At 42.8% G+C, this 15577-nt stretch overlaps 1 protein-coding gene across 9 annotated transcripts in view; it reads right to left on the bottom strand.

Annotated features, from left to right (window-relative positions):
- Window positions 1-15577, bottom strand: part of mllt10 (MLLT10 histone lysine methyltransferase DOT1L cofactor) — a 361967-nt gene that overhangs the window by 224671 nt on the left and 121719 nt on the right. For 7 of the 9 annotated variants that reach the window (XM_068013613.1, XM_068013608.1, XM_068013623.1 and 4 more), the window contains 3 exons: window positions 9705-9800; window positions 8426-8690; window positions 5228-5401 (listed from right to left, as the gene is read on the bottom strand). In XM_068013613.1, coding sequence (XP_067869714.1) covers window positions 5228-5401; window positions 8426-8690; window positions 9705-9800 — 535 coding nt within the window. The remainder of the gene's footprint in view (window positions 1-5227; window positions 5402-8425; window positions 8691-9704; window positions 9801-15577) is intronic. The other 2 variants (XM_068013670.1, XM_068013679.1) reach the window with 1 other exon arrangement.

Raw genomic sequence — 15577 nt, 5'->3', positions numbered from 1 at the left:
TGAGAAATTTGTTCTCTCAGAGGGTCGAGTGTCTTTGGAATTCTCTTCCTCAAAAGGCGGTGGAAGCAGAGTCTTTGAATATTTTTAAGGCAGAGGTAGATAGATTCTTGATAAGCAAGGGGGTGAAAGCTTTTCGGGGTAGGTGGAAATGTGGAGTAATGAGTTCAGCAATGAACTTATTGAATGGCGCAGCAGGCCCGTGGGGCCGAGTGGTCTACTCCTGCTCCTAATTCACATGTTCGTATTTAAAACGCTTCAGAAATATCAAAATGTTCATATCTGATTTCATCTTGCCCCCTAATTGGACTCAGTTATCAAGAGAGCCAGTAACTCCAGTATACCAAGCGGAAAAAAATCATTATAATTTTTTTTGCTAAAAAGCTGTGCATCACTACTCTCATCATTTTTATTTAACACTTGCACTATCATTTGCAATGCTCTACATCTTAATTAGCTTGCCTTAGAGGAGCCCAAGGAAAGTACACTAGACTAACTCCTGGGACAAGGAAAGATTGAGTAGACTAGTCTTATATTCCCTAGAGTTTAGATGAAAGATGATCGACTGAAACATATAAAATTCTTAAGTGGCTTGACAAGGTAGATGTTGAGAGGGTATTTCTCCTGGCTGATGTGTCTACAACCAGGGGTCACAGTCTAAACTAAGAGGTTGACCACTTAGGATTGAAACAAGGAGAAACAAGGGTTGAGGATCTTTGGAATTCTCTACCCCTGAGGGCTGTGGATGCTCAGTCATTGAAGATATTCAAGACAGAGATTGATAGATTTTTGGATACGAAGGGAATTAAGGGATATAGGGAAGATGGAGTTAAGGGATAAGATCGGCCACAACCTTACTGAATGGCAGGGCAGGTTCAAAGGGCTGAATATTCTACTCCTATTTCTTATGTTCTTAACTGTGTTCATCATGGGTTTTTTTTTGTTGAGGTTTCAGTTCACCTACGCAAATGAAATTAGAACTCAAATTGGATCAAAACCGACTCAGCACTTACTGGAGGAAACTACAATATCAAGAGAAACAACATTCCTCACATCAGCAATTTTTAAAACAATGTCTAATAAATGGTAGCTCAGCTCAATCAGTAGTGCTATCACCCAATCAGAAAGTTGTATGGTGAAGTCCCTTACAGATTTAAGCACAAGACTACCTCTTCAGAACAGTAGCGAGAGCTGTATTATTCGAAATGCCATCTTTTGATGAGATGTTAAACCAAAGTCCCATCTGCCTGTTTCCAGTGGATATAAAATATCCCACCTGCAGGGAAATCAGAGGGGTGTATGAACTATACTGTGGTGATAATGGGAACTTTAATTACCAAAATATCATTTGGGATAATTCTAGAAGAGGAGGAATTTCTGAAATGTGCTCAGGAGAACTTCCTTGATCAGCATGTTCTCAGCCCAACCAGAAAGATGGCATTGCTGGATTTGGTGCTGGGAAATGAGGGGGAGCCAAGTGGACCAAGTATCTGTCAGGGAGCACGCGATGAGAAGGGATCTAGCCAGAGAAAAATGGAACCGAAGACTGACAGTAAGAGCTGTATCGGAACAACAGGTTATCTACAAGGAAGAGATGCTTCAGGTACAGGCTAGGTACATTCGAAAAAGGGCTCCTGGGATGATGAGGGAGACAGAGATTATGATGAAACAAAAAGAAGAGGGTGTATGATACATGTCAGGTGAATTCTTCAAGTGAGAACAAGGCCATATACAATAAGTTGAGAGGGGAGGTGAAGAGAAAAATAAAACTGGCAAAGAGAGAACATGAGAATAGAATGGCGGTCAACATAAAAGGGAACCCAAAAATCTTCTACCGGCATGTAAATAGCAAACGGGTAGGAAGAGGTGTAGTGATGCACAAGGCAAGGCCATTATACTTGATGAGTACTTTATATCGGTATTTACTAAGGAAGTGGAATTTTACAAAAGATCGGTAGAAGCAGAGAGAGTAGAGACAATGGCTAGGGTAAAAATTGAGAGGGGGGAGGTACTAAAAAGGCTCACTATGCATAGGGTAGATAAGTCATCTGCCCCTTATTCAAGAAAGGGTGTAAGGACAGTCCTAGCAACTACAGGCCTGTTAGTTTAATCAGTGGTGGGTAAGGTTTTAGAAACAATAATCGGGGGGGGGGGGGGAAACAACAGACACTTGGAGAGGTTCGAGTTATTTAAGGAGAGCCAGCATGGATTTGTAAAAGGCAGATCATGCTTGACAAATCTAATTGAATTTTTTGATGAAGCAACAGAAAAGTTTGATGAAGGGAATGCAGTGGGTGTTGTTTATATGGATTTTTTAAGTGTTTGAAAAGATACCACATGAAAGTCTGGTTAACAAAATTGAGGCTCATGGAATAGGAGGGTCAGTGTCCAACTGATAAAAAAAAAATGATTCAAGGACAGAAAACAGCCAGTAAATGGTTGTTTTTCAGCCTGGAGGATGGTAGACAGTGGCATTCCCCAAGGCTCAGTGCTGGGAACACTGCTTTTTTTGCTATATATAAATGACTTGGATCTTGGAATACAGAGTAGAATTTCAAGATTTGCCAATGACACCAAACTTGGAGGTGTGGCAAACAGCAGAATGGGCAGACTGGTGGCAGATGGAATTTAATACTGACAAGTGTGAGGTTTTGGCAGAAGGAATAGGGAGAGGCAATATATATTTAATAGCACAGTTGTAAAGAGTATGCAGGTACAGAGGGACCTGGGGGTGCATATGCATTGATCTCTGAAGATGGCAGGACATATTGAGAGAGTGGTGAGTAAAGCATATGGGATCTTGGGCTTTATAAACAGAGGCACTGAGTACAAAAGCAGGGAAGTTATGCAGACCCTTTATAAAGCTCTGGTTAGCCCCAACTGGAGTAATGCATCCAATTCTGGAAGGATGTGAGGGTCCTTGGGAAGGTGCAGAGGAGATTTACCAGAATGGTTCCAGGGATGAGGGATTGTAGTTACAAGGTTAGGTCAGAAAAGCTGGGGTTGTTCTCCTTAGTGTAAAGGAGATTGAGGGGAGATTTAATAGAGGTGTACAAGATTATGACAGACTTAGATAAGTTAGACAAGGAAAAACTGTTCCCATTAACTAATGGTACAAGGGCGATGGGATACAGATTGAAGGTTTTGGGCAAGAGATGCAGAGGGAATATGAGGAAGAACTTTTTTTTTTACACAGTGGGTTGTAATGACCTGGAACTCACCGCCCACAAGGGTGGTTGAAGCGGAGACAATCAATGATTTCAAAAGGAAATTGATGGCCCCTTGAAGGAAATAAACTTGCAGGGCTACAAGGATCAAGCTGGGGAGTGGAACTGACTGGATAGCTCAGTGGAGAGCCGGCATGGACTGGATGGGCTGAATGGCCTCCTCCTATGCCATAAATGACTGACTCCATGGCCCGATTTGAGCAATAGGGAGTTGTTCTGGTGTTCAGCGCAACAACTCTCCTCCAACTGCCACCAAAAAAAACGATTATTTGGACATTTATTTGCCATTTGTGGAGCTTGCTGTGCATAACTTTGTGAACTGTGTTTGCCTACATAAAAAGTGATTGCACGTCAAAAATAAATCACTTTTCTAAATGTCTTGGGATGTCTCGAGGATGTTCTTACAAGATCAGAATGAGGAAAGAATACAAATTAAGACCAAATTACTGGCGCATTGATGCTGCAGTTAACATTCATCATAACATTCACAAACTATTTCAGTATGAGCACATATATATGTGGGTATATTGATATACTGATCCCACATACACCCTAACAGGTATGTTAAATACCACCAGAGCTCAGTAAACCGTAATGTTTAGACGCAGGGCTCATCAAATATGTTCCTACTTAGCAAGTAACTCCAGTTTTGAGGGAATACAGTCCACTGCTCTTAAATCAAAATTACTTAATTGAAATTATCTGATGGTTCACATTTCAGCACTAATATAAAAACATAAGAACTAGGAGCAGGAGTAGGCAATTCAGCCCCTCGAGCCAGCTCCGCCATTCAATACGATCACGGCTGATCCCATCTCGGTCTCAACTCCACTTTCCTGCCCGTTCTCCATAACCCTTCAACCCATCACTAATTAAAAATCTGTCTATCTCCTCCTTAAATTTACTCAATGTCCCAGCATCCACCGCACTCTGGGGTAGTGAATTCCAGACTCACTACCCTTTGAGAGAAGTAAAGTCACCGTTTGTTGTGTTACTCATTGGATAATTCATTTTAGTGCATCACCATGTAAACATCTGTTCTCTAACTATTTATAAATTAATAGTTTAGCACTGTTCTCAGGCCATCTTTCAATTCACCTCTCCCAAAATACAGCAGCATGCAAAAAAAAAATCAAATGATTCAGTGCCACAAAGTAGGATTCTCATTATACTCCCTTGCTCAGTGTGCTAATATTCCCCAGATGATTAGCAAACATGTCATACATACAGAGATCAGAAAATACAGCTCCATAACGCTGATGGAGCCAGAGCCCTCCGAGTGGGGTACGGAGTGCTTCCAATGTGGCCCGCACAGCATCCCATGCCGGGAAGGGTGCTCACGAGCCTGTACTGTTAGTGCGCTGGAAGCTTCCCCACTGGTCGGATCATGACATCAAGTCAGCTGGAATGGCAGACTTGACGCACAATTTCCAAACTTGGACTGTGTCAGTTCACTCAACACATTCACTGCAAGAGGGAAGCCCATTAGGTGTTATTTAAAAGGCCAGGCATCCAAATTGCAGGTAAGGTGATTAGACTAACTTCTGCTATTGCAAAGTTTGCTGAAGTACTGTGGAGTGTTTTTGAAGGTGTTGTGGTGAATTGCTGGATTTGGCACAGGGTACTTCTGCAGCCTCAAAGGGAAAGCAGAGGATTTGGTGACCTGTCCACACAAAGGCTACAACAGGTATGGGGGCTGCAATTGTGACAGGGAGCTGCAGCAGAGCTCCTGCAAAGGGAAAACTCTGCGCAATGCCCTCTGCCAAATTGGAGCCGGACTTCTCCATGCTCCTCGACAGTGGCAGGAGGCTGTCTGCAGGTCTGCCAATGCACCCAACACCTCTGTGCATGCTCATCAGCATTCTCCTGTATACTGCCCCATCCAAGTCCTAATCGGAGTCCCCTGTAGCAGAACTCGTCTATGATCTCGCCCTCTAGTGGGATGGCACGCAACCATCCTTTCCCCTAGTTTGGCTGCAGCCCACGTGTGCTCGATGACTCACCACATGCAGATCCTGACTCAATACTAGCTTCTAAGGAATGTGCAGTGCCAATATCTGAACTGGTGGCTGCGAATGTCAGATCAAGTGACAGGACCTCTTCATTAGTGCTGTGGTATCGCTGTTTCTCTTCCTCTTGCAGCTGCTGTGGCTGGGCAGGTGATAGTCCTTGGGTGTCTGAAAACAGAAAATCAGAAAGGGGAAGGTTGGAATGAGGGAAGTGAGGGGGGGGGGGGGGGGGAGGGGTGGTTGGTGTTGAAAAACAAGAGGTCCATAGTCTAACCATCAGCAGTTTGCACATCATGCCACATAGAGGTTGAGAAGGGGAATAAAGTCAGGACATATTCAATGTTCTCAGTGTCACCAGATGCCATGGACTCTGTCACAGCCAACCCCATGATGCAGAGAATCATCTCCTCCATAGGGCTCAGGAGATACAAGTGCCCTTGTCCCCCACTACTCCAGGCAGTGACGGACCACCTTATTCTGCAAGAGAAGGAAGAATGTCATTCATTGTGTCACACCGCGTTTGGGTGATGTCCCTGCCACAGCTGAATAGCTGGAGGCATGTGGAAGCAGCAGAAGCTAGCATCACTGGAATGTGTCTAAGGGTGAGATGGAGTATCTGGATGTTAGGCTGGAGTCCCAAGTGTTAGGGACTCGGGAGTGTTATGGATGCATGATGGGGATGTGGTATTTTGAGCAGTGTGAGACTGGTGGATAAGTGCACAGGAGATGTCCTTTGAAGATGCATTCACTGACCACCCACGTGAGTCATTGAATTTTTTGTGGGGCTTCTGCCAGGTCCTCGGGGCCAGACTCTGGGCATCGACCTCCCTGGCCACCTGCTCCCATTGCCTTTGGAGGGTGCTCCTTGAGGGCCTCCTTGCACCCTCCACCCCCTTCGCTCCTGTTGACCTAAAGCCTCCAGCGCTGCATCCGCGAATCTAAGAACATTCTCCCTTCCTTGGTGCTCCATTTGTGCACTGCCTACTTGCAGCATGTCAGTACAGGCAATTAGCAGCAGCTCTCTTCCAATGAGTGCATCTCCCTTTAGGAGGGGCAGTCTGCCTTGAAAGGGAGCAGGCTGGCTGCACCATGTAACATCAGTACACAATGCTCGGCTCCCTACTGATCCCTAGTGCAGGCTCCGCTGGGGCCAACACAACAATCAAGTAAATGAGGAACCAGCACCAAGTTTGTGTGCTGTCCGCCTCAATGGAAACGGGCACCAGCAGATTGCAAATTGCGACCCCTGTGCCCGAAAACGGGCCTTAACAAACTTTTAGCCCACAATGTTCAAAGACACAGCCTTATATTTAAACACAGTTTTCAAGTATTGAAACACTGCACAAACTCCCCACATTTTTGTTCTTTGGGGATTACAATGGTAACAGGCAGAGCAGAGGTTCAAATTATTGGCCCTCACTTTCAAGCACCATTTATCCTGAAAACTAGATGCAGAAGACAGGACAGATTGTTAAACAAGAGCCAGAATGAAAATTTTAGATTGAAACTTATCGGTTTACCATGCTTAATATCATAACATTTTAAAACAAAAAATAATTTGAAATAACCATCCAGAGCTTTTTTTGTTTTACAGTTAAATATTGTATGCTCAAATAAAATCTATTTCAATATTCCTTTCCATTGAAGCAACAAGAAAGAGCACTAGCAGGTAAGAACGACAGCCCGATGCAATATTGATCAGATGGCCTTATAGTCTGCTTAATCCATCTAAGTAGTTAGAAATGCTGTAGAAAATCAAGTTACTCAAATGTCAATTCTTTAATTTTCAATATATACTTTTGGCTCCAGAAAGTTGCGTGTCAAATGTACTGCTCAGAAATCTGAAAATGCACAGCCCTTTACTATTGGTGCTTTTCCCTCTTTATACCCTAGTCTCCCGCTTCACCCCCCACCACCCCTCCTCACATATCCAAGATCCAACATAATGTGCACTGTAACTCCCAAGGATGTTTGTTCTGATTTGCTTTATAATAGTTCACGAAGCTGTTTTGGTCTTGCTTAATTAGCATTCAGTTAAACAAATCAGGAAGTGATGATTACAGCAACTCCACATTTAGGGACCTTTAAAAATTTGTAAACAGTGTTGTCAATTACATTACTTACAAAAAAATAAAACTACACCCAAACCATTATAAATCTAACACTTTGATAACATGCTTCTTGTGTGATTTTAATTTATTTCACATTGTTCCAAACAATCATCTGTGACACACCTGTAACTAACCAGTATTTCAGCTTAACAAAAGCAACATACTGCAGATGCTGGAAATCTGAAATAAAAACTGGAAGTGCTGGAAATACTCAGCAGGTCAGGCAGCATCCATGGAGAGAGAAGCAGAGTTAACATTTCAGGTCTGTGACCTTTCATCAGAACTTTCATCTGATGAAAGGACATAGACTTGAAACTTTAACTCTGCTTCTCTTTCCACAGATGCTGCCTGACCTGCTGAGTATTTCCAACACTTTCTGTTTTTATTTCAGTATTTCAGCTTTGTGTTCTGTTACTCAAAATTCTCACTACAGATACAACCCAAGTTCAGAATCACAAAAACTATATTACTGCATTTTTCACAGATCAAGGGGACATATGAAATGAATATTTTATACCCATTATATTTTATTTAAACTCTAGTGACAACAGTGCATAAACCATGTCTTTCTATATTCAGATATTTACAGTTTAAGCTGTAATACGACCTACTTATGATAATTCAAGTAATCATGTTTACTAAAAAATTATTCAGTAATTTGAATCAAGTTACAAACACAGCAAAGTGTGAATATAACCCTACATTTATTTTAAATTATCAGATAATTTGAATTATGCCATGAATTGAGAAAACTATTTAGTCACATAAACTTTATTAGTTTCAAATATTTATACCAATTCTTAATTACTTCAATAAATCATACTCGACATCACAACATTCTTTATAACTATTTTAAGTGCATAAAGCCCAATCCTGAAGCAGCAGCTTTCACCTTTTTCCCTATCTAAATATCATTCATGAGTGTGATGAGAGTAATCAATACTCTTGAAAGCTAGCAAATACTTATATACTTTCACAATGCTTTTAAACATAGATTAAATAACCAGTCAGAACAAAAAAAAATTGAAAATTGTCAGTGTGTTGTAAAAAAGACAGGATGACTGAGTTACTCTAAGCATACCTTGTGGAAAAGGGCTTGCTGATGTTGTTGTAATAGATGGACAAGCTGAATTCTTTCCAATGCCTGGTTTCCTTCCCCTCTGACTGGAGCCATGCCCTCCAGATTTCTTCCCTTTGACCTCCAAGCCTTTAACCTCAGCATTTTCATTCCCACTTGAAGGGTGAGTAGATACTTCCTGGAAATTTGCATTTGTAAATCGAGCAGTAGTTTCTTCCAACCTCTTCAAGGAGCCTGATATAAAGCCACTGCTAGTGCTTGTATAATTCTAAACAATTATGATTTGGAAAGGAAGTACAGAGCACAAAAATATGCTGTTAGCTAATAAGAATATTAGTGCCAAACAAAAAGCACCAATAGTTCGATGCCCCATGATTGTTACACATACACTATCAGGCAAGCAATCAATGCAATTATCTCAGCTACAAGCAATTCATCTACACCAACTGCAGGAATGTTAGGAGTTAGGATTTTAACAGCTGCATTCTAAAATACTGTATATACTTTCTTATAATAGATTCAATACTAATTTTATATTGAGATATGCAAATCCTTCTAAATCATTTGAGATGCACCTAATTATATAAACGTCCCTATAGATTTTAAAACTGTTTCTGGGTGTTTACAAAATTTGTATGTTTACATGTTACAATTATTGTCACTGTAATTGGGGATACATCTGAACTGCCCAGTTATTAAAACTTGAAATCTCTCTGTTATAGCATGCATTAGTAGAGGATCTATCAAATAATGATGGTGAATTAGTTTCCAACCTCTCATTGATGCTTGAAATGAATTTTGTTCTTAAACTTATCCACTTAGTACCACAGCCAAACTATGATACCCGATGAGCATAATATTTGATGAAAGGAAGTTAGTAGTGCAGTCTCCTTAAGATCTAATGAGGTCACCTGAGATAGTACAAGGTACAGAGTCCTCTCTGTGCCCAGAGAACTGAACTCCACCTTCAGAAGAGAGGGGCAGACAAAAGTGTGCATGTCTATAAATTAGACCGAACGTCCACCTGCAGTTACATTTATTCTTCGATTTATAAAAATAATAAAGGTGACCTGTCCAACTTATTACACTAGAGCATTCAGAGAATCAAGTTCATGCCAAACAACTCAATTTATATGAAGGTTTAAAATCCTGATGACAAAATCTTTTTAAGGTTTACTATTAAAAGTGAGACACAGCAGCAAAATCTGATTTATGTTTGGGATTTCATATCAATAAGCCAATACACTAATCTATTTGCAATTTAAAATACATTACCACTTACCTTTTCAGTTGTCACAGTGAGAGATGGAACTGCAGATGACAAATCCAAAGATTTTTTGATTTTTTGTTGTCTGTATTTGTCTCGGTCCTTCTGTTTCTACAGAAAAGAATTCATGAAAAATCATGCATGTTCAATCGTGAAGCACTCTTTTGCAAAACGCACATTTTACATTATAAGTATGAAAATTAAAATTTATAATGTATCCTATCCCACATCAAGTTGCATTGCTCATCGTCCCAACCCTGCTAAACCTTGGCCAGAATTTTTTTGTTGGGCAAGAGGCCCCATCCACCAGCCAAAAAGTTGGTGGCGAGCCCACCTCCACCAGGCCTGGGGAAACAGATCAGGATTTTTCGCTCCCCAGGCCTTTAATTGGTCTTGGGTGGGACTTCCACATCCTTGAGGCAGGAAGCCCCACCTAATGGAACTGCCAGCCAATCAGCAGGCTGACAACTCTTAGTCCCAGGAGCGCCACCAGGAGAAATGGGCACTGCTAGGACTACATTCAGCTTCAGGAGGATGAGGAAGGTCGACCCCCAAGGTAGCAGGTAAGTTTTTCGGGCCTCGCTGGGGACAATCAGTCAGTCAAGCCCCAGTGAGGCAAGGGGGGTTGGTTAGGGGAGCGGGTGGAGTGTTGCGCATTGTGCAGGGGGGGGTGGGGGGGGGGGGGGTGGTGCAGTTGGGGCTTAAGGGGCAGCTCTCTGTGGGGCACAGGGTGCCCAATCAGGAGGGCCCCCCACTAGCCCCCAAGGAGGCCGCCTGGCTTCTGCCGAGCGTAAAACACCCACGGTGGTGGGAGGAGGCCCTTAAGTGCCAGTTAATTGGCCACTTAAGGGCCTTGATTGGCCTGGGGCGGGCCACCACATCACATAAAATTGCAGCGGGGGCTGGAAACGGCACCTCGCCCCCTCCCCCACTGCCACCAGCCTGCTCGCTTGGGGGGCATAAAATTCCAGCCCTACACTGGTTCCCTATCTCCCAACGCCTAGTTAGAATTCTTGTATAACCACCCTTCCCTTTGGCCCACCATTGGTGGTCATGCTTTCAGCCACCTACAGCCACTCTCTGGAATTGTCCCCTTACAAAACTCTGCCTCTATCTCTTCTCTCATAAGACTTTCTGCAAAGCCCATTTGTTCGCCTTTGGTTCAGTATTTGTTGTTTCTTTGCGCCTCTGTGATGTACCTTGGGGCATTTTTCAACGCTAAAGGCGTCATAAGGATGTAAAGGCGTTGGAAGCAGTTCAGAGAAGGTTTACTAGACTAATGGTAGGGCTGTCTTACAAGGAAAGATTGGACAGGCTAGGCTTGCATCCGCTGAAATTTAGAAAGGTAAGAAGCGACTTGATTGAAACATGTAAGATCCTGAGGTGTCTTGACAGGGTGGATGTGGAAAGGATGTTTCCCCTTGTGGGAGAATCTAGAACTAGGGGTCACTGTTTAAAAATAAGGGGTCACCCATTTAAGACAGAGACGAGGAGAATTTTTTTCTGAGGTTCGTGAGTCTTTGGAACTCTGTTCCTCAAAAGGCAGTGGGAGCAGAGTCTTTGAATATTTTTAAGGCAGAGGTAGATAGATTCTTGATAAGCAAAGGAGTGAAAGGTTATTGGAGGTAATCAGTTCAGACATGAACTTATTGAATGGCGCAGCAGGCTCAAGGGGCCGAGTGGCCTACTCCTGCTCCTAATTCGTATAAATTAAGTTGTTGTGAAGCAAAGACATGCTCATGGATTCTCATTCACCCTGTACTCCATAGCAAGATGGACCAAACTGCTGGCAGTGTAATCAAAACATTAGCATGTCAAAATATATTGCTTCCTTCAAAGACAGTGGGGGAGGAAACCGAACATTACCTTGGGAGTGTAATTACATTATGAGTGTGTTTAAAACAGCTATGTGCAAGTAAACTAAAAATACCAGAAACAAACATTCAATTTCTGTACAAATACTTCAAACTCATGAGGGAAACTGAAGTGTGCAAGAGAACTGAATGCAATTTTAATTCAAGAATGGATTTTTGTTTAAATGCAATAAATATTTGGAGGGCTTTATTTTAGGTAAAGCTAACAGAAACTCAATACAAATTGACAAAATTTGAAAATGATACCAAACTCGAAGAAGCAGTGATGGAAAAAAACTTTACATAGTGCCTTTTACAACCTCAGGCCATCCCAAAGTGTTTTATAATCATTTAGTGTTGTCACTGTTGTAAGCAGGAAACAGGACAGTCACTTTGCACACAGCAAGCTCCCACAAACAGCAATGAGATAATGACCAGAGTTTCAGTGGTGTTGTTTGAGGGATAAATATTGTCCAGGGGTTAAGTTCCCTACTCTTCCTTGATTTCGTGCCATTGGATCTTTTACATCCACCCGAGAGGACAGATGGGGCCTCGGTTTCATGTTTAATCCAAAAGAAGGCACTTCCAGCAATGCAATACTCCCTCAGTACTGCATGAAATGCAACCTAGGTTGTGTGCTCAAGTTTCTGGAGTGGGGCTTGAACCTACATCCTTCTGACTCAAAGGTGAGGGTGCTACCAACTGAGCCATAGCTATCACCAGTGATAGCAAAAGAAGCAGCCCAGAAATTACATAGTGAGCTAAACAATGTGAGCAGGGTGAGCAATAATTGAAGAAATTTAATTCAAACAAAATGTGAAGCATGCACATAGGAAGTAAAGTCCGACACGTATATAATCGATGAATGGTGCTGAATTAACGGTGAGGCTTAAAGGGACCTAGAAGTTCCTGCAGACTTAACTTGAAATATGTCCTACCGATGCAGAGCAGCGATTCACAAAATCCAAAACAGTAACCAAAACATAGCCAAAAAGCAGAAATTATGGTCTAAATATACCTCAAGAACCAGTTATGGCTGCAAAGAAATAGAGATGCAATACAAGAACTGGATACAGTAGAGAACCAAGAGGCTGATCTCTAATGATAAGAGTCTAATCCGAGATTACATAGACTTAGCTTTTCAAGCCAAGAAAGGAGGCATCTTCAAGAAAAATAAGTAAATGCTATGGAAAAATTAATCCCAAATATTACTTAAAAATAAACAGTGAAAGGAGGACAAGGGGTCACAGATCAAAACGAGTAAAATGTTGCTTTAAGACCAATATAAGGACGTTCATGTTCAAAGAGAATGATCAGCATTTGATTTCGACTTCCTGGCAAAGTAGGGGAGATGAAAACCCTGGATTAATTTGAGAAAAAACCATGTTACCATTTAGGCGGGTGTAGGGCTATTCTGGATGCATCAATTAAAAATGACTGAATGGCGTTCCTATCTGTTAGCATCATAATTATAAGGATTTATGAAAACATGTTGAATAGTAAAGCAGTTAAGTTAAACAGCAAAACAGGAAAACATGGCACTCCACACATGCAAGATATCAGCAAACGGGCATTGTGCGTTAAATTTGATCTTTAACCAGAAATTACTGAAATACAAGGGTAACCCATTGCTACATATTTTAATTCAGTAACAATCAGTGCAAGATTAACTAACAACGACCTAGTTTACATCAAGTCTAACTACTAAGAGAATTTATTTAAATGTTAAGATCAGTGCTTGGGTCTGTTATTTACAATCTATATCCATGATATAGATGAGTGCAATTTGTCGAAATTTGCTGACTATACAAAGTTAGCTAGGGAAGTAAGCTGTGAGGAGGACAAAAAGAGGCTGCAAAGGGATTTAGGCAGGTTGAATGAGTGTACAAGAACATGCAGATGGAATAGAATGTGGAGAAGTGTGAAGTTATCCACTTTGTCAAGAAAAATAGAAAAGTAGATTATTTTTTAAATGTGAGACTGGGAAATGTTAGAATTCAATGGGGCACTGCTCCATTCAAAATTCTGATGTTGTGCATTGACAGGTGTCTTCCCTTGGTGCACCTTTGTTGATGGCTGTGAAAGCCAATCCTTGAGAGGCAGGTTCTGCCACTAGTGCTGCACATGAAGCTGCCATGTGATGCTGTGTGTTGTTGTGTTTGACACTGGTGCTTGTTGCCAAGCTGCTGTAGCAACTGGTCATCGTGGTAGTGCACACCAGTCCAAAGGACGTGTCGCCATTTCCCTCTTTCACCAGCTAGTGTCTCCCAAGTGCGATAGTCAACATTTAGGGCCTTCGTGTCACAGTTGCAAGCATCCTTGAAGTGGAGATTTGGGCGCCCCACTGGTCAGCGGGCCCCGGCTACCTCACCGTACAGAAGGTCCTTGGGTATGCGACAGTCTTCCATTCCGCGGGCGTGTCCGATCCACCAAAGCCACCTGTTTGATTAGTGCCAACACACATGGGAGGACTGCCACAATTCTGATTTTGTCCTGCTAGGATTTACCCATAATGCACCACAGACAGCAAAGATGGAAATTAATGAGTTTCTTTTCCTGGTAGCTGTAAGTTGCCCCATTTCACAGCTGTATAGCAAGGTGCAGAGAACACAGGCCTTAAGACTCAGCTTGGTCCTAAGGGTCAGCTTGGTGTTATTCCATGCACATTTCGCAAGTCGGCCAAAGGTGGCAGCTGCGTTCCCCATGTGTGTATTGGGCTCTGCATCAAGGGCCAGATTATCTGTCACCGTGGACCCAAGTAGCAGAATTTGCTAACCACTTCCAGTGGGGTGTTATTTAGTATGATCAGGGGTGGAGATGCAACACCCTGTCTCATGTCTACGAACAGGTTACAAGCACGGGAGAGACAGTCCATGAGTCTTTGTAGCTGAGTTTCCGTGTGAGCGACTAGCACAGCATCATCAGCATAGAAGAGTTATCTGATTAGAAGGGGATGTGTTTTTGTCTTTGCTTTCAGCCTTGATAGATTGTCAAGCTTGCTGTCTGACCTAGTGTGCAAGTAGACTCCTTCCATATCTGCAGGGAAGGAGGAGGTCAGGAGCATGGAGAAGAAGCAGCCAAATAGAGTGGGGGCTGGGACACAATCCTGTTTCACTCCATTCTTCACTCCGAAACTGTCAGAAGTGGAGCCATCAAACTGCGGCCGTAAACACACAGTATTTAGATGGAACAAGGCCTGTGCGGTACCTTCCAGTAGAGGCCTGCTTTAGGTCGGGAAAAAGAACCCGACCCGAACCACAGCAGGTCCAAGCCTGACCCGAACCCGCCACTACTTGACCCAACCATCTGTTTACTTACCTTCCTGATACCGAACCTGCAGCGCATGCATGAGACATCATAGTGACGTCACTCGCTTACTGCGCAGACTCAGTTTCGTCCCGGACTCCCAGCTCAGGTAAGTTTTTTTTATTTTAATACTTACCAGCAGAGCATTTACCGTACGTGTCCGGCCCGACCTGACTCGGCCTGGACTTGGCCCAACCCAACCCGAACCTGAAAGCCAGCCCCGGAAGATGGGCCCGACCTGACCCGAACCCGACACATGTCGTTGGGTCCCGTCGGGTTCAAGTAGGGTAGCAGGCCTCTACCTTCCAGTCTGCTGCAGTGCAACTTAGGGGAACACTGGACCTATATTGCAATGTGAGAGCGTGTAGGGATATTTTGGAGTGAAGAAATATTTTCATCTCAGTTCTAAATGGCCAAACCCTTATTCTGAGACTGTGACCCCTAGTTCTTGACTCCCCAGGCAAAGGAAACATCCTCCCAGCATCCACCCCGGCAAGAATACATTTCAATTAGATTACCTCTCATTCTTCTCAATTATTGGTAATATAGGCTTAGTCTAGTCATTCTCTCCTCATAGGACAACCCCCTCATCCCAGGAACCAGTCCAGTGAAGCTTTGCTGCATTCTCTTTAGGGCAAGTACATCCTTCCTTAGATAAGAAGAGCAAAACTGTACACCGTACTCCAGGTTTGGTCTTCAACAAGGCCCTTTGTAATCGTAGTAAGGCTT

Source organism: Heterodontus francisci, chromosome 2 (assembly GCF_036365525.1).
Source record: "Heterodontus francisci isolate sHetFra1 chromosome 2, sHetFra1.hap1, whole genome shotgun sequence".
Taxonomy (NCBI): Eukaryota; Metazoa; Chordata; class Chondrichthyes; order Heterodontiformes; family Heterodontidae; genus Heterodontus; species Heterodontus francisci.
Note: the sequence above shows the minus strand (reverse complement) of the source record. Positions and strands in the feature narration are given on the sequence as shown.